Below are 26,567 nucleotides of genomic sequence, written 5' to 3'. Positions count from 1 at the left end.
TCCCATTTGATTGGCAACTCTGACAAGCTTATTACATGAGTGATATGGACCGGCTAAAGACCACAGTGCACTTGGTGGACCATGGGTCCCCTCTTGAAGAACTAATGGGGTGTCGCAGTCTCTCGAAGAACTAGTGGGATAGTAATAGTGGCCAACCATAGAGCTCTGTATAGAGGCCAATACCACAGGGCAAGTATATGAATCTCAATAACTCCAATTATCTCCTTCCCCCACCCAAACTTGATGCACATGGTTTAAAAGGACATATTATATGCATAATCAACTGAATTTCATAATAACACATCATAATCATGATCACCAATTTCTCGTAATACAAACGATGTCAATCATTTTTTTAACATAGCATCCTACAAGACAATTCATACAAAACATAATATAATTTTATAGAATTAGTTATAAAACCACTCACCAACTCCATACTAGAGCATGTAACAAATAAAAATTTAGTTATCTAGCCTCCTAGCTAACAGTCAAATACAACCAAAGTCTAACTTCAAAAATGCCACAACAGAATTTATATCTACAAATAAAATTAAAATGTTATCTCTATAGTATTAGAATAGACTACTCACAAAATTCTAACCTCTAACTCTTCCTTCAAAAGCTTTAATTTTTACTTAGAATTATAGACTAAAAGACCTTTTTCTAGGGTTTGGAATGAGAACACACAGACACATATATATGATTTATACTCAATTCCTAAATTTTCCTTGCTTAAATATCCTTTAATTATTAGAATAATCAAATTCATAACGTAAATAGAAAAACCATAAAGTTATAATTTATGTTCTATCTTCAAAGGACTTAGACAATAGATTTAATACGAACCAGGTTATTCTCACTACAGAAGTTAAACCCTTAATCTGACCATTGAATTTAATTTCCTATCTATCATGTTACTATCTTTCAAATTATAGCTCAATTTAACGGTAAACGAACTTAAAAATACTAATTTACTATTCATGACTTTATCTGCTAAATCTAAAAAAAAATAAAAATGTACCTAATAACTTATAACTTGGAGATCAAAATGATGATCGAACCATTGAAATTAATAATTTGGATGTCCCAAATGGGCTGGCCAAATTTTAACCCAATCCAACAGTTCATAAACTCAAAACTAGCTCTTTTCTGAGACTACCTCAGATATGTTCAAAAATTATTTACTCACTTCAAACTCCACCCATTATCTTCTATATATAGGCTTCTATAGCTCCTTCACTCTAATGACTAATTGATGTGGGACTTTTATACCATGATATAATTTTCTAGAACATCATCCACACACACACACTCACACACAAAAACATTGTTAAAATAATAATAATAATAATAATAATAATAATAATAACAACAACAACAACAACAACAACAACAACAACAACAATAATAATTTTCCTATATCTAAATTTTTATTAACTTAATATTAAAATATATTTATTTATAAATTTAATTAAATACTAGGTATAAAAATAAGGATGTTACATTGCGGGTTTTCGACCCGTTTAGGATAAAAATGTTATTTTTTATATTTTTCACATTTTCATCAAAAAATAAAAACAAACCAATAAAATTATTAATAAAAGACATAAATATGAATAAAATTAATTCGTAAATACAAAATATCATCATATATAAATATCCATCAATATCCAAAACCATCCATTAATAAGACAACAACATCAAAAAATTCCATCAACAGTGTAAATATACAATAGACAAACATTATTATTAATTTTTTGAAACTTCATTATAACTATAATCAAATGGCTTTTCTTTCATAAGTATACCCCTCTTTTGTAGCAAAAATATCAAGTTTTTTTTTTCTTTATAAGATTTTTACTTTTAAATTTACAGTCTATCTATTATTTTATTTTAGTTTAAGAAGTGTTATTGTTGAAACTCATAAATTTCTAATTTAAATTATAAAATCAAAAGTTCATATAAGTATAAAAATACTCTCTTATCAAATATATATAGTTTAAACATATCAACATATATAATATAAATCAAACCATTATTAAAGTCCAAATTAACTCATTTTTTTAAATTTAATTGGATAAATTATTATCTAAAACTAAATAAATCAAACCATTATGTGAAATTTAATTTCAAAATAATAATAGTAACTAAATATTTGAAATATGATTAACAATATAAAAAATTTACTAATATTATAATTACACCCAAAAAATTTTTAAAAAACAAAAAAAAAGATAAAAGAGTCTAAACGGGCTCGACTCTATAGAGCCATCCCATTTCCCATTTGAAGGGAAAAATTCCAAGCTCAGCCCTAATAATTTTTTAGCTTAAATGGGATGGCCCGACAGGTTCAGCCTGTTTTCTCAGCTCTAGGTGAAAATACCTTACAATCAATAAATATTTTTTTAAAACACATTATAAATTTGGAAAACAAAGTAGATTGAAGTTTTATATTTAGAAATTAAAACCACTAACTAATTCTTATATTTTTGACGGGAGATGTAATAAAAATGGAAGTAGTGAGGAGTTTGAATAAAAGGATTCAATCCAAAGATCACAACTTTTAAATTCTCATTTCAACCAAATTTATTACTACGTCCGCACCGAACATTACTCAAGGATTACTTCAAACGGAATGTAGCATCTTACACATTGCCACGGAGACCCCTCTATTGTTATGCTTCAAGCCTCTGCACAAACCCGAACAAAACATCCCGATTTGTCTGAACCCAGTCTGCCTTAATAATGATATATTGTCTCCACAAGGACATAAAAAAAAAGGAGCTTGAGAATTTATAGCGTATTCAAGAACTTCTCTAACAAGAATCTTGATAATCAATTAAAGAATATTCGCGGCCTATAGCTGCAGCATGTGAAGCCCAGCTGCCCAGGACCCTCTCTTCGTATTATAACCCATATGCACTTCAACAAATGTCGTCTTACACGTAGAAATTTTGACCACAAAGGCACTCCAATAATTGTCTCAGGGGACAATTCCCAGTAATTACTCAAGAAAAGTTCCTTCACAAGGGTTACTTAAGTCGCACCGACACTCTTTTGCATACTTGAACTACATTAATGTCATTATATGCAAGAAGAATTTGTTCGATGATTCTCTCATCCATTTGAATTTCAATGGCACCTTACAAAAGATGTTCATATGCTACTTCAATCTTTTTCTATACACTCTTTTTTTAAAACTGATATTATGTTAACTCTCTTTTTTTCAGTTTATGCTACTTCAATTTTAATTGTATAATTTTTTTCATTTTATAAAATTGATCCTTTAATAGTAAAAAAAAATACCTTCACACAAATCAAGATACAACTTATATCTTTGCTCATATACGGTAAAATCAAGATAAAACTTATATCACATACTTAGCTCATATATCATAAAATCATTTCTAAATAATTAATCCAATCACCCTTTAGGTTATGGTTTGACATGATTTTTGATACGTTAAAATTGCCTTTCTCAACTCAAAAAGCTAATTTAAATTTAAAATGATGTTTGGCATGATTTTAGGAGCAAATGACTCTGTCTAAAAATCAATTTAACGTTGAAATAATTTTTTCCAACTTTTTTTTTTGGGGTTTTCTCATATTTATTTTAAAACTAACTCTTTAATATCTTATTCAAACAAGTTTTTGTTAAACTATTTTTTTTAATGAAAATCTGTCAAAACATAAATTACATTATACTAATTGATTTTTACTCCAATTTTAATTTTCAAAAGTCCATATCAAGATAAAAGTCATTTGTACAGATATAAATGTCTTACAAGTTGATGGTAATTGAGTGTAGAAGTAGTCAAGCATATCTATCGAAAGGTAACCAATGTGCTAATTTTCTTGTCACATATATTCTTCTTTCACTGTATCCCCATGTCAACATGTTTGGCATTTTTATTAAAATACTGCAAACACTAACAAAAAATTACCAAAATATTACATATTTAAAAAAAAATCGCAAAAAAAGATCTTAGAATTGCAAAAACGCAGATAGGAACCCTTGACAACTTTATTTTAGGTTTTGATAAGAATAATATGCTCTGAAGTTGTCAAAACCCAAAATGAAGTTGTCAAGAGTCCATATCTGTGTTTTTACAATTTCAAGGTCTTTTTTTATAATTTCTCCTTAAAAGAATTTACTCAAATGCTATGTTACGAGTCTTTCACACCAAATACGAGTTTCAATCTGTGAAGAACTCGTTCACACTGAAAACAACTTTTACCTCTTACACAGTTTTTGGGAAAAATACAACAATGAAATTGTCCAGGCTCTAAACGATTTCAACACTACTTCTTCCTGTGCATCTTTTCTGCTTTTTATTTTAGCGAAAATTGCAACCAAGACCCCACTCCACAAACTTTTTCGCCATCTTTCTCTATCCCCTGACTTCTGGAGAGAATTGCTATTGAAGCCCCATAGATGTGAATCTACTTAACTTCTTCCACCTCTTCTTCTTTGATCCTCTGCGTTTACATTAAATCAATTTATGATGTGGATTTATTATAAGCTTTAAATAATTAATTAATAGGAAATAAATAATTAGTTTAAATTAGTTAAAAATAATAAATACGTTAGAAGTATATTTTTATTTTCAAATATACTCTTATAATAAATGAAAAAACGATGAAAGAGAATGTGTGGAAAAATATCATAAGAGATATTATGACAAAAAAGAAAATATAAATAATTAAAGAAAAATAGAAAACCTCATTAAATGTTAAGACAAATACTAAATCAAAGCTTATAAAATGAATCACATTTCTCCCTAAATTTAAAGTTTATAAATAGAATTGGAGGCGTAATAATTTATAAAATCATTATTAAAATATTTGATATACTAAATATTTTTAGACTATTGGTATAAATTGCCCAAAATAAATTTTAATAGTTTAAATTTATATGATTATATTATAATAATATTATAATAATATTGTATAAGATATTATATGTGAATAATTCATTTTTATCTAAAGAGGAGAAGAGATTATTAGAGAATTCAAAGCCATAACTCTATACCTTCAATATCTTTTTATATTACCGAATATACCCTCAATATCTACTCCTTCCATTTTTCCTCTAAATTTAATTAAGAGGACAAAAAAATATTCATTTCAAAAAATCTACTCATATCCTTATTAATTTATAGGGTATAAATAGAACAAAGAAAAAATAGAAGATTAGATATTCAAAATCCTTTCTCCATCCTTAGATAGATAAGAAGTGAATAGTTCACATATAATATTTTATACAATATTATTATAATATAAACATAAACTATTAAAATTTATTCTAGACAATTTAAACGTATAGCAAAAAAAACATATTTATTTTGTAAAATATTTTAACAATAACTTTATAAAATGTTTCATCCAAACCATCCATTGTTTTTTTAAAATCAGAATCCATTGTTTTGATGTAAGGGTCGAGATTAGGGGGGAAAATAGGCCAGACGGCTTGCCAGAAGCCTGCAGTTTAACCTGTAAATGGCATAATCTATTTAAATATAAGAGCAGGCTTAAACTTGTAAAAGGGCCTGTTTACCTTATCAGGTTAGGCTCAAGCCTAATATTAACTTATTAGGCCTATCAGGCGGCTTAAGGCTGTTATTATTTTTTTGGGGTTAAAATTGTTAATTTACAAGTGTTGAAATTTAACGTAAGTTACTCAAGCTATTCCCATTCTGCTATTCCTATTACTGATTATTTCATTTTTTTTTTTTGTATTTTGGATAATTTGGGTTGAGTTATTGTAATTTTGAATTGCTTTATATATGTTTAAAATTTGTTAAAAATACAAGTTTTTTAATAGGTTATAAGCTGAGTTACACTTGATTACAAGCCAGACTTAGACTAAATAAAAGGCTTTTCACTGGTCGCAGGCCAAACTCAGGCTAATAGGCCTCACCACAGGCCTAGCCTCTTAAGGTAAGGCTTGACCTATTTCCACCACTAACCAAGACCCAAAAAAAAAAAAAGTTAAGCGGACATGCATGTATTATTACTAGTAATTCTCTCCAAAAGTTAAGAAGAAAGAGAAGGATGGCGATGAACTTTGTGGAATAGGGTCTTGATAGTAATTTTCGCTAAAAATAAAAAGGAAAAAAGATGCACCAGAAGAAGGAGTGTTGAAATCGTTCAGAGCCTGAACAATTTCTTTGTTTTATTTTTTCAAAAAAAGTATGTTAGAGGTGAAAGTTGTTTTCAGCGCGAACAAGTTCTTCACAGATTAAAATTAAAACTCAGTTTTTGGTGAACCTGTAACGTAGTATTTGAGTGAATTCTTTTAAATATATAATATTTTGGTTTTTTTTTTTTTACTGCTGGCAGTATTTTAATAAAATGCCCAACATGTTTTCAGGAACTTCGTTGTCCCTCTAAGAACAGTTTCCAGAATGATGACATTTATGGGGTCTCATCTCTACCTTGTACTGGCCTGTAGAATTTGGTCGTAATCATTGACATTGACATAAAAATTGAGCTTAATGAAGGACTTGATGGCAATTGATTATTGCAAAAATCTTAGAAAGAACTATTATACTCAGCAGAATAACACTTTATGATCCAAAATTTATGCTCCAGTTGATTAAAGAAAAACCCTAGTTTGATTCTGTGATCAGCAAAAAGTTGATTAAACCCAAATTGTGTCATCTGGCTGGACCACACAACCCTGTACCTGAAAGAATCATCATCATTCATCATTTCATCATTCATGGCCTTTTCCCTTTCCTTTAAAACTAAAACTCCACTAATTAGAGTTCATTATATATAATCCCAAACCCCACCTACACATCATAATTATTAGCCAACGTTGCTTTCTTTGTTTCAATAATTTTTTTCTCAGTTAAAAAAATCAGAGATTTGTTCATAATATTTGCTCTCCAGTCTCCGCCATCCTCACCAATTAACAGAGTCGGTGCGCCACCGTCTGTCCGCCGCCGGCGAATTCTAGTACCGGAATCTTCGCTTCTCATTAACTTCTCTGCTTTCAAATGAAGATATAGTTTCATCAACTCTTACGGCGAAGATGTATACTGATTAAGGATTAGTACTGTTTTTGCAACTGGCCCTGCAATGAAGTGGATGTAGCTAGCAAGCCGAAGAAACGACGTCGCAGAATGCTGTGCAGGAAGGGTCTCCGGAACTGCGGATCAGGATCGGTGCCGGTGTACCTCAATGTGTACGATCTAACGCCGATTAACGGCTACGCCTACTGGTGCGGCCTCGGAGTATACCATTCCGGCGTCCAAGGTTCGTCTTCCTCCCCGATTTCTCTCTTCCTGTGATTCTTGAACCTGCAGAGCTTAGCTCACAAGATTACAAATCTTGAGACAGTCCATAACAATCTAAATTCAATCCAATTCTTCTAATCAGTGCTCTGCGAGAGAATATACCAGTGAAAAATCAGACTCTAATACGCAAAAAAAAAAAAAAAAAGTTTAACACAGATTCATCAAATTGCACAAGATGATGATATGAACATTTCGATGTCTGAGCGAAGTGCTGGATTTTTTTGTGCAGTTCATGGAGTGGAGTATGCATTTGGAGCTCACGAGTACCCGTCGACGGGGATATTCGAAGGGGAACCAAGACGGTGCGAGGGTTTCGTGTTCAGGAAGACGATACTGATCGGGAAGACGGAGATGGGAGAGGAAGGTGTGAGGAGGGTGATGGAAGAGCTCGCCGGAGAGTACAGAGGGAATGCGTACAATCTCATCACCAAGAATTGCAACCATTTCTGCAACGATGCATGCCTTAAACTCACCGGAAAATCTATTCCCAGTTGGATCAACCGGCTCGCTAGAATCGGTAACTTCGGAAATCGTTTCTTATTCTATTGATTTCATTGGATTCTTCACCGTTCTAGTTCCAAGTTCGAGCTTATGAAGCTGAAATTCATAAAAATCATTCATTACTATTAACATCTTATATCAAAAAGAGTGTTTGAGGAATTACATCTATAGTTTTAAACTTCACATGATAGAGGTTTAAACTGGAAAAACCTGAATTCATTCTTTTCTTTAAATTATTTGTTATATTAATTTCTTTTTGCATATTGACAATAATGAAAAATATACTGTGCTACTGAATTCTTGTCCGAAATTTAGCTTAATGTTTTGCTGTTGAAGAATATGATTACTTTTGTTTTAAGCTAAATTATTTTATGATAAGGATAATTATTTAGCTAAGAGCTTATTATTAGATTTATATTATTCTCTATAGTCCTATTTATCTGGCTATCTGCACTTATTATCAACTTTATTTAAATTAAAGAAGTGAGTTAAAATTAATTATACCTTATAAAATGTCAAAATTAAAGAGTTTATTTAATTAGTTAGAAAATTTTATAGTTTGAGCATTATAAAATATTTCGTCTTATTCTTACTATAAAAACTAGTTGACTAATTTAAGTAGATTAAAAAAGTTTGTTAAATTAGTTATCTGTAATAAATAAGTGTTTTTTTTAGAATACCCTTACTAATCATGTGTATTAATTAGAGCTATCATTTGATGAAACTTTTAGCATATATAACTATTATAAAGATTACTTTAAAAAATAAATAAATATGAGAAACAAAATATATTAGAGTTTTATATTTAAGATAAAATTAAATGTCAACCTAACTCTTATATTAAGTATTGTACACGTCAACTATGTATGTTTATATTGAGATAAATTTTTTTATTTTTTTATAATTTTTAGGTTTTTATTTTTTTTCCTTAGGCTAGAAAAAAAAGTAAATAGATTTTTTTTCCTTACTGAAAATAAATAATAGATTCGGGGATCAATTTTATCTTCAAAGCAAGCACTGATTCTGTGGAAGTTGCAAATGAAGAGAATTTTGGAATTGCCATAGCAGTGTAATTCGTGTTCTACGTGGGAATAGATGGGACACGTTTCTTTATTCTTTTTTATATAAATAATACTATTTCCGGTCTTTAATATAAGATCTTGTTTGATTTTTATTTTAGTTCTAAATATAAGATTTCAATCCACTTTGTCTCTCATATTTATATATATATATATAGTATATATTTTTTAAGGTAATTCTTCTAACAATAATAGTTCTAACCAATACACTTGATTAGTAAGAATATTTTAGGAAAAAAATACTTATTTATTATAAATAACTAATTTAATTTTTTTTAATTTGTTTAAATTAGTCAATTAACTCTTATAATTAAGACAGGAGATAGTAGTGTTTTAAAAAGATTCTTTGGCACGATAAATCAATAATTGGTGTTTCAAAAAAAAAGTGAATCCATTTGCTATCCTTAGAGGGGGGAAGAAAACTACGGACAAGAACCTCGACTTTATTCTTTTTCGCAGAGAACATTATCCCCATTTCAATCAGAAAAAGGAAATAAAATGATTCTACTACTATAATATATGCCGAGTGCAAAAAGATAAGCAGAATAATTAAATTATAAATAAATAATCCGACCAAAAAATCATACTTAAATAATGAATACCATAGACACACTTAATATATTTTTACATTTAATAAATAATCCTTTTAACAAAATTGTCAACAGATAGCAAATGAGTTTTCTTCTCAAGACAAATAATTAACAAACAATGGTTTATTATTAGGATTTTTTTTTTTCAAAGATGATTGTTTAAATTTGAATGCAGGAGTGAAATCAAACAGAAAGGAATCAGATTCAATGGATTGGTTGGTTTGTTAATTTCAGGATTCCTCTGCAAGTGTGTTCTTCCAGTGGCTTTAAACTCAACCAGAGTTAGGCATCACAGAATTGAAGACAAACAATGTGTAGAAGAGAAGCAAGAAGCATCATCATCTTCAACAACAACAACAAGTGGCCCTTCAAGAACATCCGACAAAATTGGAACGATACAGAGATCATCATCAACAAGTGAGACAAATAACAATAAGAAGATGACATCTTCGAATTCAGCATCCTCTCCATCATCAATTTCCCCTGCTTCTTCTACCTCCTCTGCTACCCGCCGGCAAAGGAGTATAACCAGACCTGACCTTCCTCCACCTTCTTCACCTGTGATTATGGAGCCCCCTTCTTCATCTTCATGTCTAAACTCAGAACATTAGAATTTTCCCTTTTCTTGGGTTTTTGTTTTTCTGAAGCTCAAATGTGATATTCATTCTTTTCATCCAATTCCCCCATAAAGAAAATGGTATATGAAGAAAGCTGGCAGGATAACTGGGGCTGATAATGCGTGCTTGTGTTGTATTTGCCTCATCTTGTGTTGGATTTTGTTGTAAGATTGCTTTAGAATTTGTAGAAGTGTATCATTTTCAGATACTGATCAAAAACACCTAATTAGGTTTGATCTGTTTAATTTTATACAGTTCTGCTTGATGGAGGTTTAAGTGAAATGCTGATATTGATTCATATCAGAAGTGGAATCGTATTTAGGGAATGTTTGTTGATTATGAATAATATATTAAAAGAAACTGAGGAATATTTCTTTTGTTCATTAGGAGTCCCACTTAATTTTCCATAAATTTTTAAAGTCTCCTTGTATGTCTTCTTGGAATCTTTTCATCGAAGACTAAAAAAAAAAAAATTAAAGCAAGAAAGGATCATTTAATTTTCACTTTCTTTTCATTAGTCAAGATATAAAGTCCTCTTCTTTATTCCTCTTCAAATTTTTACGATTATTTTATGCTCTTGCTCACTCAATGCCAAAAGTATACCCATAGATATTCTCAACAATAAAATATAATTAAAATTAATAATTAATAATTTATAAATCCCTATTAAAACATATAAATGTATTAAAAGTAAAATTTCAGATATATTGCTTTTAACTTGTAGATGTACAGAACTAACATCTATCTAAATTTTGCAACTTCAATAAATTTCTAGGAACTACATTCACCGTTACTGCCACATCATTACAATTAGTAACAAGGAGAATTACAATCAAGTAAGGAAAGAAAGTAATTACTAAGAAGTCTCAATAACAACCTAAACAATTTGTGATAACAAGTTTTAGAATAGAAAATGACAACCTTTGAAACTTGTTTTGTAATTTTTTTTTTTCCCTTGAGACCTCATTATAAGTCTTCTTAGTAATGTGGTATTAATATTAATGATGGAACCTGATTGTAAGATGTGTAAGGAGGACACTAGCAGTGTTATTATTTTAATATTATAATAATTATGCAGATTTGTCATAGATCTCTATCATAAGGAGCTGCTTTTGAAGCCTTACAATGCTTCTTGGATTTGGAAGGGTGTGCTTGATAATTCTGGTCTTATAGTAGATAACCTTTGGTGAAATATCTCTTCTACCTCTTGTATCCCTCTTAACCACCACCTTTGGTAGCCTATGCAATCGAGATCCTTCTTAGCATTCAGTCTGCTCAAGGTTAAGGATCTCTCACTGCATACTTGCTTCAACTAGAACCCTTACTGATGGAACCTCCCTTTGCTTAAATCTCTCTACTCTAAGGACACTATCAAGGAAATCCTTTCACTTCCAATTCTTAGCAATTCAAAGCATGATTCTTTTCGATGGACTGCTAATGCTTCTGGTTTTTATACTACCAGAGATGGGTTTAAAATCCAACTTTGTAACTACCTGCATTTGCAATGTCACAATGACAACTTGTAGAAATTTCTTTGGTGTCTGTCCCTTCCATTGAAATTCTTGCTTTTCATGTGGAAATTATTAAATAAAGCCTCACCAATGAGTGATGTCCTGAACTTGCATCATCTTGCTGCTACTATTCATTGTGTGTTCAGTTGTGACTGCCTAGAATCCTTGGAGCATTTGTTGATCTTTTGCCCATATGTCTGGGCCTTGTCGTTTGGATGTTTGCCAGTTAGGATGGAGGCAACCACCTTTGATTCACTTCTACTCTGGTTAAAAACAATAATGATGAGGATTTCTCATGATAACCTCAATTTTCTTCTCAAGGGCATAATCATTTTACTAAATATAGTATGTTGGAAATATAATCAAGCCTGATACGAAGGAAAGATTGAGCAAACCATGAAGGTTATTAAAGAAATCCAGGGGTGGCAGGCATACTTCGAAATGGCTTTTTCCTCAATTCATTTGACGATGGCACAGAAGGAAAACCCTATTGTAGCAAATTTTGGAAATTTCTCTTTGACTAAAAAAAGATGAACTGTACTATTGTTGAAAAAGAAATGCAGAAGGAGCACTTTTTTGTATGCTTTTATATTATTTTGAGGAAACCCTATCCAAGACTTCCTATGTCGTCGTTCTTTTGTTGATCCTGAGAGGTTCAATTCTCTCTGCTTTCGGACTATTTTGCTTTGGATTACTAGAGTGGACAGAACAATAGGGGATAATTGCTTTCAACTTTAGCTTGTTTGTTTCCAGAAGAAATTAGTTGATTTGACCCATTTTCAGAAGATTGCAGACAAGGGGCTTGAGCATGAAGGTAAACTCCTTTTATGTTCTTTTCTTAAAGAAAATTGTGTAGTTAGCAGAGTTCTTAATCTCTTCACTTCCTTATCTTATTTTGCTTTTCCTGTTCTTAACTACTCTTTGTAGACTTCTTAACATTAATCGTTTTGCATTTTCTTCCCAAAAAAAAATAGTGTTCTATCTTAAACATAGAAGCAAGTTAGAACATTTATTTTCATATTAAACATAAAACCTTAATTTATCTTGTCTTTCAAAATTTATAATTTTTCTTAAAATATTAATATTGATTATACATATTAAAAAACTCATATCAAGACGTAGTTTTAATATAAATAATTAAAGAGAATATTTTATAAAGATTAATATATAATTTTGTTACAATTAATTTTATTTTGATTAGGAAAAATCATTTGGAGGTACTTATACTTTCTCTAAATTTTTAATATGGTATCTATGTGTTTTTTTCCTTAATTAAAGCATTTAATTTTTTTTTTCTGTTAATACCATTAGCCCTTTGCAACTTTGCTCTATCAGCCCTCAGCCTCGGCATACTATACAAGTGCTAACAGTGCTAATAGAACAGAAATAAATATTTAATTTTTCAGAAGAAAACACAGGTAGAAAATTAAAAACTAAGAAAAAGTATAACTATCTAAAATTGATCTTGGATTTTGATTATGTAGTTCCTGCGTTAAATTGAAAAGCAAATCAATAGACAAAGAGCAATAGGTATTGGTTGTCTTTGGTCCTGTCATTTTCTGTCAAAATCCGTGGCTGTATCTCATTTTGTTTCGAGGACAATGTCCTTCGCCAACTGGGAATCATTTTCCTTTTGTTCATCTCTTTTAGGTACTGTATGTTTCCATTCATCTCTGGCCTTTGGTTTTTAACAGCGAAGCCTAAAGAAAAGAAACTTTAGCCCTGTGACTTGGAAAGAAAGTCTAGCCTCTAGGTCTAATAATGAAACCAAAAGACGTTTGTTTTACTATTGATTCTCCTTTCCATGGATAAATAGGAGAAAGAAAATCGTTTATTTTAAATAACCAAAAACAATAATGATGACAACTATCTTATTTTACTAAATAGAGGGGGTTATATGAATTACATTACTTTCTATAAAGCTTCTTCTTCATTAGGGGGGATTTAACTCCCCCAAAGCTGCTTCTTCTTCTTCTTTTTTAAATTTTGAGTAGGTAGGTTGGGATTTGAATCTTATTAAAGGCCATCGGCAAGTTGCTAGCATGCCACTGCATCACAGAGCTGTTGGCTATTAGCATAGGAAGAAAACGCATGCTTTTAGAAAAGATCATGTAAAGATTGAGGTACATGGTTCAATGGTTCAATGCTGGGTACTGATAGGAGAGGGTCATTTGTGACATGGATGTCTATAAATGGATTTATAATTATAGCTACAAACTTAAGACAATTTCTCATCTGTTGTTGAATTAATTAGGATCATACATGAGCCCAATTTGTGTTTGTAAAGATTTTAAGAAGACATATATCTTTTCAAATTGTACAGAAGTAGCTATAACTTACTACCTCCGGTCTTTAATATAAGACCTTATTTGACTTTTACTTTGGTCCTAAATACAATACCCCAATCCACTTTATTTCTCATATTTATACATTCTTTTCCAAAGTAGCCTTTCTAACAATGATAGTTCTAGTCAATATACTTGATTAGCAATGATATTTTAGGAAAGATAACACCTATTTAGGATAAATAACTAACTCAACTTACTTCCTTAATCTCCTCAAATTAGTCAATTAGCTTTTGTAATTAGGACTGGAGCCTGGAGGTAGTACTAACTAGAGATTGTGATAGTGGTTACCTTTATAGAAACATTACTTAGGTAAGAAGCTAGTGATGTTTTTGACGATTGGATTCTAGCCATCTAAAGTGCAACATTCTACCACTTTTTCTAGCAGTACAACACTTTTATTGCTCTCCCACGCTTTGTTTTTGGAGAAAATTACACTCAGGTCTCACAGAGCACAATTAATATAAAAAAGGTTCCTCAAAATTGCAAAATGATTCTGAAGTCCTCAGGAACCTGTGTGTAATTAATTCTAATTGTGAAATTACGTAGTTACCCCTGTTAATTTGAACCTATTTACAACCTCAACAGTGGCTATTAACAACCCGAGAAAAGGTGGTTAACAACCTCAACAACGCCCCTGGCATTCCACAGAGTGAATTGTCATCAGCGCTGTCGAGGTTATCAATCACGTCTTCTCAGGTTGTTAACAACCACTGTTGAGATTGTAAACAAATTACTGCAATAAAATTAGAACCTATTTACAACCTCAACAGTGACTGTTAACAACCCGAGAAGAGGTGGTTAACAATCTCAACAACGCCCCTGGCATTCCACAGAGTGAGTTGTCATGAGCATTGCTGAGGTTGTCAATCACGTCTTCTCGGGTTGTTAACAGCCACTGTTGAGATTGTAAACAAATTGCTGCAATAAAATTAACAGGGGTAAGTAAGTAATTTCACAATTAGAATTAATTACACACAGGTCCCTGGGAACTTCAGAATCATTTTACAATTTTGAGGGACCTTTTTTATATTAATTATTCTCTGTGGGACCTGAGTGTAATTTTCCCTTGTTTTTACGGTTTAGGTTACTCTCATTTCGCTCTCCGCTACAACATTAATTGCTTTTTTTTTTTTTGGGTACTAAGATGTTCGTTTGCTATGTTGTCCCTGCCCATGGATTCAACAACAGTTCAGATGAAGCTAGATTAATTGTCCGTAAAAATTATCTAGTGCTACTTAACCATGTGCGCAGTGAAGTTATCACTTTTGCTGGCAATTTAGCTCAGCTAAACCTTTTTTTTTTTTTTTAATGATAGGTAAACATATTTGTTTCTTCAATCGACCTTCACTTTTTTTGGGGGAGCTGGAAGTTGCAGAGGCAAGTCAACTTTTACTTTTCTTTTTGTTAAATAGACCAAATTAAGCTTTAAGGTGATCAACCTTTTAAGTATCTAAGTGTCCAAGGCACCTCAATTGTAATTTTTTTTTTGGTAAATATTGTTTCAGTCCTAAATATCGGTTGATTTAAAACTGAAAAATGAGTCTTATATTTAAAACTGAAAAAGTACTAAATAAGCAATTGGGATTCTTTAATTGTGTACACTCACCTCTTTCTTCTTCTCTAAGTGTATATCTTCTAAAGTGATGTGTGATTAAAAAAGTACTGTGTGATTGTCAATTAAGAACTTTAGCTATCGGTTGACATCTAAAAAAGTTAATTGACCAATATACGATGGTTCTCATAAAAAAAAAATATTTGTAGAATTTTCAACTTATATTTTTTTGTCCAGTTTAAAAATCACAAAAGATGGAAAACATGCATGCAAATTGAAATTTTGGAAGTTTAGTTGAAATTATTTTCAATTTTACATTATTCTTTTCATATTCATTTTTAATTTTAAAGATATTGAAAATGAAGTTGAATATTCTCATAGCCGAGTTGAATTTTGGTTCCATGACCAAAATTCACAGCTCCTTTTCCTCTTGATCTCACTCTTGATTTTGTTTATATTGAGCTTGTTTAGACTTGTCATTTATAAACACTTATGAACACTTTCATATAAGGCTAGATAAGCATATGGGTTCAAAAATTTAGATCCTCTCCTCATTTTTTACTCCTTCTCCTTACTTTATCCATGAAAAAAAAATCCGGTTGAAATTCAATATTTTTACAAAATTATTTTTTTTATTTCAAGTTGTTTATGATTGCGAACTCTTGAAGTTAAATTCCCAAAGATTAAATTTTTATTTACTACTTCCGGTCTTTAATATAAAAGTTCGTTTGATTTTTGTGTTAGTCCTAAATATAAGACTCTGATCCACTTTGTCTTTTATATTTATCTATTTTTTTCAAAGTAGTTTTTGTAATAATGGTAGTTATAACCAACAAACTTGATTAGTAAGGATATTTTAGAAAAGACAATACCTATTTATTATAAATAACTAATTTAACTAGTTTCTTTAATCTACTCAAATTAGTCAACTAATTCTTATACTTAGGATCAGAGGTAGTATTTATTTTTTTATGTAACATTATAATCATAAGTCAATAAATTATTAAATTTTAATCGTTCATTTGAAAATCTAATGGCAGGGATAGAAAGAAAAGGTAGAAAAAGAATGAAAAAAGGATCCAAATGCGGGGTTTATTAAGTTAATGGAGAGCTCTCTGGGGATTGGTTCATGTATGTTTAAACTTTAAAGTAGTGGGGTCTTCTTTAAGAAAATATACAAGTTACGGGCAAAAAGAATGAATTTTAGAGAAAATTACACTCAGTTTCACATAAGACAATTAATTTTAACAAAATCCCTATAAATCCTGAAATAATTCTTAAGTCTCCAGGGACCTGTGTGTCATTAATTGTAATTGTGAAATTACCTATTTATTCTATTAATTTGAACTCATTTAAAACCTCAACAGTGGCTGTTGACAATCCGAGGAGAGGTGGTTAACAACCTCAACAACTCTCCTGGCATCCCACAGACTGAGTTGTCAGGCATCCCACAGAGTGAGTTGTCAGGAGCACTACCAAGATTGACAACTCAGTCTATGGGATGCTAGGGGCGTTGTCGAGGTTGTTAACTACCTCTCCTCGGGTTGTTAACATCTACTGTTGAGGTTGTAAATGAATTGCTGTAATAAAATTAACGGGGTAAATAAATAATTTTACAATTACAATTAATTACACACAGGTCTTTGGAAATTTCAGAATTATTTCGGGATTTCTAGGAACTTTTTTAAAATTAATTATCTTTTGTGGGACCTAAGTGTAATTTTCCCTTAATTTTAAATTACATTGAAATAGGATCCGGCGGAATACCCGACTCCGAAATTCAAACCCAAACCCAATCCCTCCGCCCACCGCTCCGTACTATCGACGCTACGCGGCTTAGCGTTGCGCAATCGTAGCCGTGCTCCTCCCCTATAAAACCACCCACATTCCTTTCCTGCTTTCCCTCCATCCCTTTTCGCACCACTGTGATTCAGCTTACTTCTCTCCCCTTGCTATTTCTTTCTCTCTCACATTCTCCGTTGAGGTTTCTCGTCCGTGCTTACTCTGGTCCCGTCTTTTCAAAATGACGACTTTCGGGGCCGCAAACACTAATCCGAACAAATCTTTCGAGGTACGTTGATCAAACCTCCTGAACTTACGGAGTCAGTTTCTCGTGTTTCTGAGTTGCCATGAAGTGTATTCAAATTTCAAAGCTCTGCTTCTTCGGTTCTTATTTTGTTAACTAAACTATATATATTTAACCGCTACTTGTATTGGTCGAGAATATTTAAGAAGGACTTGCAGCTGAGATTATTGAATTGTTGATTGCGGGGTCTAGGCTTATCCTGCATGAGGAGAGGCATTCTGTGATTTTTTTGTTTTTGTTTGGGTGATTTATTAAGTACTACCTGTTATCCTCAGAAGACCTAGTTAAATAATTTAAGAAGATTAAAAAAATTAGTTAAATTAGTTATTTATTTTGAATACGTGTTGTTTTTCTTAGAATTCCCTTCGTTAATCATGCAGATTAGTTATAATTATCATTTGATGAAACTTTTAACATGTGTAACTACTTTGTAAGGATTACTTTGAAGAAAATGAATAAACATGAAAGACAAAGTAGATTAAGGTCTTATATTTAGGATCAAATTGAAAGTTAAAAAAGCTCTTGTAATAAAGAATGGAGGTAATATTTATTATTCTACAACAGTGATGATTTATATGAAAAATGCAATTTTCAGGTGACGCAGCCACCTGGTGATTCTGTTTCAAGTCTTGCTTTCAGTCCCAAGGCCAATTTTCTTGTGTCTACATCATGGGATAACCAGGTTTGCCGTGTCTGACTTTGTTTCTATGATTTGCATTGAATTCATGAGTTGATTAGAAGTGTGAAGGAAGGATGAATGACTAATATAAGATAGGAGCTCCTGCCATTCTCCTAGAATATGTTCTGTTTCATCATCTTTCACTCTTTATGCCTATTCATGCATTAACTATCTTGTAGGTACGATGTTGGGAGATAATGAAGAATGGAACTGCAGTAAGCAGTACGCCCAAGGCGTCAATAGCTCATGATCAACCGGTAATCTACCTGAATGAATACATAAATTGTTGTTTGAGCCTGGACCTGCACTGGCCAGATTTCTTTTGACATAATACTTGCTTCCTTCCTATTGAAGGTTTTATGCTGTGCATGGAAGGACGATGGAACGACTGTCTTTTCTGGAGGATGCGACAAGCAGGTCAAAATGTGGCCTCTTTTGTCTGGTGGGCAACCGGTGCCTGTTGCCATGCATGATGGTCCTATTAAAGAGATTGCCTGGATCCCAGAGATGAATCTTTTAGCCACAGGAAGTTGGGACAAGACCCTGAAGTCTGTAATTTATTTTTTCCCCTCTTTATTTACATTATTAAAAAGTTCTATTTATATGTTTGTCAGCTTTACCATTGCTGGTTAGTCGAAATTCTGATTATGAATTGTGATGGATTATATTTGCTATTTTCATATGTATATGATTTTAGACCCAATGCATCTTAGGATTATCTTAGAAAGCTGATTTAATAGTATAACAACAATTACGTAATGCCATAATGCAAGGGCTATAACCTGCAAGTATTGCACAGGAAAACATAACACATTGGATTATTATGGCTGTGTCAGCATCGTAGAAACTACATCCGGTTGGGCCACTCATTTCCATTTACCTTTGGGAATGAAGGCCCCCATTCCGATATAGGGTATTGTGTTTACAGTAATTAATAGACACTTAGACAGCATGATACATGGATCTGCATCTACATTGTATTCTTTGCAAACGTTATTCTGCATCTGCATTATTTCATCTGAAATTGATGAGCGGCGGCTCTTACAGTTGGGCCTTTTCCTTTCATTTTTCTCTCTTATGATTTCATGCAAGTCTGATCATGAACTTCCTTGTTACTTTACGTTAGTGTATTTATGCCTTTGGTTGTCTCTGTGAAATGATAGCTCTCATGGCAAATTTTAGGATTTTTTTTTAGAAAGAATGCATCTTCTATGGTGTTAACTGCCCTAAATACTTCTGGCTGTCGAATCACATTGTGCATTCCTTGCCTTCTTTTAGGTATTGGGATGCTAGGCAGTCAAATCCTGTGCATACTCAACAACTTCCTGATCGCTGCTATGCAATGACTGTAAAATATCCGCTGATGGTTGTGGGAACTGCAGATAGAAATCTGGTGGTATTCAATTTGCAGAATCCTCAGGTAATATTCTATGCTTTCTATGATAGCATTTTGTAGCATTTTTGTTGGTTTTAAGTGAAAAGCTTTGATGTTGACTTGCAGCATAAAATATGTTTATATTCAGGAGCTGAAATTTTCAGCTAAGAATTTGGTTGAGTATCCAATCAGTATCAATACATATAATCTATAGGATGCCACACTATTTATAGGTCAAGAACAATATTTGCAATGCATGGGACCCACATCTAGTTTGAGTAATTTGAGTAATATTTACTATTGCATAATTTTTATAATTATGAGAAATGTGTGTTGAATGATGTTATATTCCTCTGTCAATACTGAAGATCCGGCTAAATTGTCAATGTGTCTAAACTGATCAGGGACCTCATTTACTGTAGCTACGGTTGCTTTCATTAAGGTTGATTATATATTTGCCAGGAACCTTTGTCTTTATGTAAATTTAGTGAAATAACATATATGTGGTTTATTGTTTGTTTTTTTGATAAAAAATAAAATCTAGTTGTATTTTACCTTTTCTATTGATTCTGGTTTTCTGTAGTTTCCAGAAGAAGTAATTATTGGGCAGTGATTCCTATTATCTGAACATCAACTAACTTGATAAATATCAATATAATGTTTGCTTTCCAATCAATGTTAAATTTCTACAGACTGAGTACAAAAGAATCCAATCACCTTTGAGGTATCAGACAAGATGTGTTGCTGCTTTTCCGGATCAGCAAGGTTTTTTGGTATGTATTGACTTGTATTTACATTCACATAGAGCAAAATGTGCTGCAGAATTTCAGTCTTTGTTTCCATTTGGCATTTAGACATCTGGATAAGAACGGCAACATTTTCCCAGAGGATTTTCAATTGATTCGTTAGATGAAAGTGTAAGGGTCAGATCTATTGAGACGAGGAGATTCAATTTAATGGAGAGCTTGGTTTGAATTTTATTCCCATGCCTTTCTTTGCCGAATCTAATTTGTATCTGACATTAAACATTACAAACCCTGGCTGGCCCTTCAATTTCAACGTTATTCTTTTGGCGTTGTAATTATATGCTTTGTTGTTTTCCTGGTATTAATGTTGGTACCGGTTAAATCTCCATTTGCTGAAAACATAACTTCTAGTTCTACCATGATTTCATGTTGGCATGAATGGTTATTGACTTCCTCTTTCTCTGTAGGTTGGCTCAATAGAGGGAAGGGTTGGAGTACATCACCTGGATGAAGCACAACACAACAAGAACTTTACTTTCAAATGCCACAGAGAGAATAATGAGATATACTCAGTCAACTCTTTGAATTTCCATCCAGTAATACTATGATAATTTTCACCATTAATGATGTTAATTTGATGATTAGTAACTTATATCTTATTCAGCTAAAAAAACTTATTTAATATCTGTGTGCAGGTACATCACACTTTCGCAACTGCTGGATCTGATGGTGCTTTTAATTTTTGGGACAAGGACAGTAAACAGAGACTCAAGGTTTCTTTCCTTAAGTCTAAGATCCTCCTTCTCACGCCACTTTCTTGCTGAAATTGACCTCTATAGAGTTCCAAATGACTCATTGGTTATATCCATATGATTTTTTTTTATCTGATTTTTTATCTGATTTTTGAGTACAAGATTTTGTAGATGCATTTAATAGTCGGTCATTCTGTTTTTGCGTCACAACTCTGAACAAATATGTGCATCTACTTTAAAGATATTATTGTAGTTATTTTCCTTTTCTTGCTAATATTATGGTGTAGCTAAGCTTAGAATTCAACCCTTACAGGGTGCAGTTGAAGATTGAATCATTTTATAATAGAATTTATATGTTTTTGTTTACTTTGGGGTTCACACTTCTTAAGTGTTGATCATGTCTCACTATCTCGAGGATATTGGACAGTCCTCTATCAACCTATCTTGTTATATTACTGGAGCATTTGGTACGTTCTTACTGCTGTTGTTTTGCTTGTAATACGTTACTGTGTTTGCAGGCCATGCAAAGGTGTAGCCTGCCCATACCCTGCAGTGCATTTAATAATGATGGTTCCATATTTGCTTATGCGGTATGTATTATTTCAATGTTTTAGCTAATTGTAGAGACCTATGTTTACTTATTTTGGTTTTTTTGAAGCGTACCCATTCTTGTGCATGCACATCTAGAAATGCATGTGTAGCACCTATCAAGTGTTCAAACATCTAATCTGCTGTAATTTATTTATTACATGTGGTATTAAATATTACTGTGAAAATTTATGCATTCTGGGTTTATATTTTCTAGATATATTTAAGTATTATGGGTGTGTTTTCCAAGTTTTTGACTGCTGCAAATTTGTGTTTCTATTTTCTGAATGCACATGCGTTTCTCTCCTTGTATTATTTAAATGCTTGGAGGAGACGAGGTGAGAGTAAGATAATATGTTTTTTCCTAGCTTATGTACTTACATATTTAATTACCTTGAAGGTATTTGGATTTGTAAATTGCGTGTTCACAGTATAAGAATTCTCACACGCACAGACACACATTTCTGCCAACAGATTATTCATTCTGTTGAAAGTAATGATGTCTGTAGAGTAAAAAGTGACAATAATTGAAAATTGAAAATGAATATTCAATTATTTGGTTGATTATTATATCTTTTAGAAATTAGAATTCGAGTTTAATGTGAGAGAAAATAGAAGATCTGATTCAAGCTGCTTAAATCTCATCTTGCTACTCAGGTTAGATGTTTGGGCTAACATATCATGCTTATATAATGAGGATTGCCATTGTCTCTCAATCCAGCAAAGCAAAATAATTGCAGCTTTTGCTCTTCATGAGCCCCCGTCTCAAAACTCACTAATAATATGCCTGTTGTTTTACCGGATTTGTCCTTTCCATTCCATTCCTGATTACTTTTGAAATCTTATGCGTGGCTGTAGGTATGTTATGATTGGAGCAAGGGTGCAGAAAATCACAATCCAGCGGCAGCAAAGACGCAGATTTACTTGCACTTACCGCAGGTATACTTGTGCACACAGTCACCTATGAAAATTATTACGTTATCTTAATACTCATCTGGGTGAATCACAACAAGATAGAAGGGGGAAAATGAGTTAAGCGATGCTGCTTTCTATTTTAGTAATTGAAGAATGAAACAGAACAGAAAGGACAATGCTGATTGATTTTTGCTCGTTGGCATTTGTTTTTGGAAAAGAAAAAGGATTGATCACCTACCTTTTCATTCAATTTCGCAAAATTATTCTGTTTTGGTCTTTGTCCAACAGAGCATATTTAAAGCCTGTATTGATAAGTTAAGCGATGCTGCTTTCTTCTTACCTCGCTATTTTATCATGATACTCATACAAACAAGAGATTGATTAGTAGCTTCCTGTGTTGATACTCTGTTTAATGTATTCAAATAATTCAAGCAACCTTAACTGCTTTGAACTTTGTGAACAGGATGCCGAAGTTAAAGCTAAGCCACGAGCTGGAAATGCGGGTAGGAAATGAAGCTTCATATTAGAAGGCTTTGAAAGTGGGATCAACTTTTGGATGATTTGTTTTAGTGCAAAAGCTAGATTTCCCTTCCTCTAATCCTTTTTACTTTGTGTTTGGTCATCGAAAGAACGTAGAATGAACTCAAAAAAAAAAAAAAAAAAAGAACGAATGTAACTCACACTTTGGGTCCCAGTTTTGGTTAATTTCTTAGGTCTGTCCAGTTTAGCTACGTGATGATTCATGGATTTAATGATTTGAAGGGCATGTACAGAATGATGCCTATTTTGTCAGCTATTCTTGTGAATGGACGATTGATGAATTTTTGGTTTATGAAGGAGACATGCTGGTGGCTTCCCTCGTTATTAGACATACTGAATATCCAAATCGAGCGTATCTTTTCAATTCACATACGTTTCTTTCATCCCAATGTAAAATTTCTCTACTCTCACATGGGTTTATATTTGTACTGTCTTTTCTTTTTTGGACAGAGTACAAATATTCTGACCCCTTGTGACTCTAACGAACATGTTCATCCACGAAGTCTGATTCAAAAAAAGACAAATAATGGGAAATGAAACACTTAAGCATTCACACATGGGATTCAAGTTTCAACAAAAAAATGGGATCAACATGCGTTTATATACATTGCCAATTTTGTTCTTTTTCTTTTTTGTTTTTATTTGGGGGTAGACTTCAATCTACCAAGACATTTATCAAAGCCGTATGGATCTGGCATGCTTGTAACAGTTACTGCTGCTTCAGTTATCAGTAATATAGTTAGCTAGCAATGAAGAGCTGAATTCTTTTTTGTGGGCGAAGCAGAGTGAAGGCAATGGGTCCCATTCCATTACAGAGAAGTGGAACTTCGTATTTACCATTCTCATTCTGTTTCCCAGAGTTTCACTGAGGTGAAAAATTGCAGAGGATCAGAGCCTTGGGGCCACATGGTTTGAGAGAAAGAAGAGGATGAGGTATGCGTGTGAAACACATGGGCGTCTGATTGTGACTGGTTTGTCAAATAATAATAATACCCCCCTACTTCAAAATATAGGATAAATTCAACGGATTTACGTTTATAAGAAATAAGTTAAAATCAGTTTAAACAATATGTATGTAAGGTATGCTTTTTTTAAATGCCCTTATCAATAAAGAGAACAAGTAAAAAAATACAATAAATGAATTAAAGAGAAAAGAGAATATATAAAGGGTAATATTGAAAAAAACTCATTAGATACTTGGACAAAACTAAAATGCATCTTATAGAAAAAACCAAACCCATCTAACAAAGTTTATCTTATGTTTTGAGGAGGATAAGGTATCTCTCGTAATTGTATGGTTCCTTCTACTAAAGGGAGTGTTTGGTTGACCATAAAAGTATTTTTAAAAAGTAATTTTATGTATATCGAAACAAAACTTATTTCAGATATTTATTTCGTATATCATAAAATCACTTTTAAAATTATCATTTAATTTTTATCTAAACAATTCCCAAGCACTTCTTTAGTCTCATTGCGCCAAAGCTTCTTGAGACTGGAGTCATCCTTATGACCCACAAGATGACAGCACATACATGGCCTACTATACCTCCTAATATTATTTATTAGGACTCTCCTTTTGATCTGTTTTGTGAAAATGATGGTTGAGTATCAGTGAAGAAAGGAACATTTATTGTCACACCAAATTTAATTCTAAATATAAAATTTTAATCTACTTTGTTTCTCGTATTTTCTCAAAATATTCTTATAAGGGGTTCCCACCAAAAAAATATTTTCAATAATTTAATACACAAGATTAATGATGATAATTTAAGAAGACAAAAAGATATTTGTGATAAATAACCAACTTAATTAATTTTCTCAATATCAATAAATTAGTTATTTAACTATTATATTAAAAACCGAAAGTAGTATCATATTCGGAGCTTATTTGGGAAACCAATTATTCTCACTTATTTATTTGTTTGCTTTATATATATAAAGCAAAATCATTTAAAATAAGTTAATTCAACCATTACTCTTAAACTAATTCGGATCAAATCGGAAATACAAAAAGGGCAACAAAGCTTTCCAAACGAGCATTTGACACAGCTGCATACCCAGTAGATTAAGTTAGTACAACCACTAGCTCAATTACGTGATGATTAGTATAAGAACTATAAATTTCGTACTTATGAAAATGATTGCTGCTTCAACTTTATTTATTTATTTTAAAATGATAATTGGAATTGTAAAATCAAGCGTAGTCTTCGGTATTTGTCTTGCCTCAGTATCTGAATGCTGGAATTAGCATAGCTCCACTTTGGAGTCTGTCGTATATATTAAATAAAATAAAATAAAATCCTTCCGTCACGTTTGTTAAGACCCGAAAGGGATCAACATTAACCCTCTGTTTGGATGGGAAGAAAAGTTGAGAGGAAAAAAAAAAGATGATAGAACACGGAGAGAAGAGAAAATTACAGAAAAAATATTATCACCTTTCATGTTTGGATGGACAAGAGAAAACAGAAAGAAAAGAAAATAAGTAAATATATGAATGACTAAGATATTCTTTCTGTTATATCAAAATATATCTTGATTAAAATCAAATTAAATATAATAATAAAAAACCATATTTACATTAACATAATCATATAACTTAAAATCAAATTATTTGATAAAGATATATTATCATGTTATTATATTTTAATATCAAATAATTTTGTAACAAAAGAAAAAAATAACATTCTATGTAATGTAATGCTAAAAAAACCAAAACAACATATCTACTTGTTTTTCCTTTCAATTTATTTTATAAAGATTTTTGTAATTTTAGTTATTTTATTTTTCAATCAAGCAAACATAGAAGAAAGACTTGATAATAATAAATAAAGTGAAAAAATAAAAAAATAAAAAGGTATTATTTTGCTAAAAAAAAATATAAGGGCAGAGAGGAAAAATATGTTTTCTTCTTGTTTTCTCTCCGTATATGGAGAGAAAAGTTGGGAGGAAAATAGGCTATAAGACCCACCTCATTTTTTCCTAACTTTTTTTTTCTTCTTATTTTTCTTCCCTCATCCAAACAAGGAAAAAAACCATTTCTCTTCTCATTTTTCTTTCTAATTTTGTTTCTTCCCTCATTTTCTCTCCATCCAAACATAGCATAATGTTCGATTTATAATGAATTCAATAAATTCCTTGTTATTTTTCCAAGGAATCGTTATATATTGGGTTAAAAGTAATTTTTGCCCTACAATTAAATGTATTCATTGAGGAGCTGTGGGAGTCGGATTTTTTTTTAATTTTTTTTGCTCGATGTGATTTTGGAAGTGTTTTTAAGACACAATATTGCCCTTTTCATGAAAAGAAAACTTTAACCATTAAAAATGTTTCTTAACCCTTATACTATGTCCGAATCTTATTATAAGAGTTTATAACGAATTT

General features: G+C 31.7%; 2 protein-coding genes across 3 annotated transcripts; both read left to right on the top strand.

The window, feature by feature from the left end:
- Positions 1-6,848: 6,848 nt before the first annotated feature.
- On the top strand, positions 6,849-10,462 carry LOC114750227 (deSI-like protein At4g17486). 2 transcript variants are annotated; one of them, XM_028938782.1, is made up of 3 exons: positions 6,849-7,266; positions 7,537-7,824; positions 9,712-10,462. In XM_028938782.1, the coding sequence occupies exons 1-3, from the start codon at positions 7,134-7,136 to the stop codon at positions 10,086-10,088; spliced, it is 798 nt and encodes a 265-aa protein (XP_028794615.1). In that variant the 5' UTR covers positions 6,849-7,133; the 3' UTR covers positions 10,089-10,462. The 2 variants fall into 2 exon arrangements, with proteins under 2 accessions (XP_028794615.1, XP_028794616.1); XM_028938783.1 differs by having other exon boundaries at positions 9,653-9,723.
- An 8,173-nt stretch (positions 10,463-18,635) lies between these two features.
- On the top strand, positions 18,636-23,482 carry LOC114750226 (protein RAE1-like). Its single transcript, XM_028938781.1, has 8 exons — positions 18,636-18,818; positions 19,549-19,690; positions 20,338-20,418; positions 20,859-20,987; positions 21,087-21,164; positions 21,662-21,733; positions 22,590-22,670; positions 23,110-23,482. Exons 1-8 carry the CDS (start codon positions 18,694-18,696, stop codon positions 23,158-23,160), a joined length of 759 nt encoding a protein of 252 aa, XP_028794614.1. The 5' UTR covers positions 18,636-18,693; the 3' UTR covers positions 23,161-23,482.
- The last annotated feature ends 3,085 nt before the right edge of the window (positions 23,483-26,567 follow it).

Source organism: Neltuma alba, unplaced genomic scaffold, assembly GCF_004799145.2.
Source record: "Neltuma alba isolate B1F8T4 unplaced genomic scaffold, ASM479914v2 tig00006366_pilon, whole genome shotgun sequence".
NCBI classification, from domain to species: Eukaryota; Viridiplantae; Streptophyta; class Magnoliopsida; order Fabales; family Fabaceae; genus Neltuma; species Neltuma alba.
This window is presented reverse-complemented; position numbering and strand designations above follow the sequence as displayed.

Bases quoted from the DNA above. Each gene is read 5' to 3' on its own strand.
- LOC114750227 (XM_028938782.1), top strand. From the start codon at position 7,134: ATGCTGTGCAGGAAGGGTCTCCGGAACTGCGGATCAGGATCGGTGCCG. The intron at 7,267-7,536 runs GTTCGTCTTCCT...TTTTTTGTGCAG, and splicing joins ATACCATTCCGGCGTCCAAG to TTCATGGAGTGGAGTATGCA. The intron at 7,825-9,711 runs GTAACTTCGGAA...TGTTAATTTCAG, and splicing joins CAACCGGCTCGCTAGAATCG to GATTCCTCTGCAAGTGTGTT.
- LOC114750226 (XM_028938781.1), top strand. From the start codon at position 18,694: ATGTGGCCTCTTTTGTCTGGTGGGCAACCGGTGCCTGTTGCCATGCAT. The intron at 20,419-20,858 runs GTATGTATTGAC...CTTTCTCTGTAG, and splicing joins CGGATCAGCAAGGTTTTTTG to GTTGGCTCAATAGAGGGAAG. The intron at 21,165-21,661 runs GTTTCTTTCCTT...CTGTGTTTGCAG, and splicing joins ACAGTAAACAGAGACTCAAG to GCCATGCAAAGGTGTAGCCT.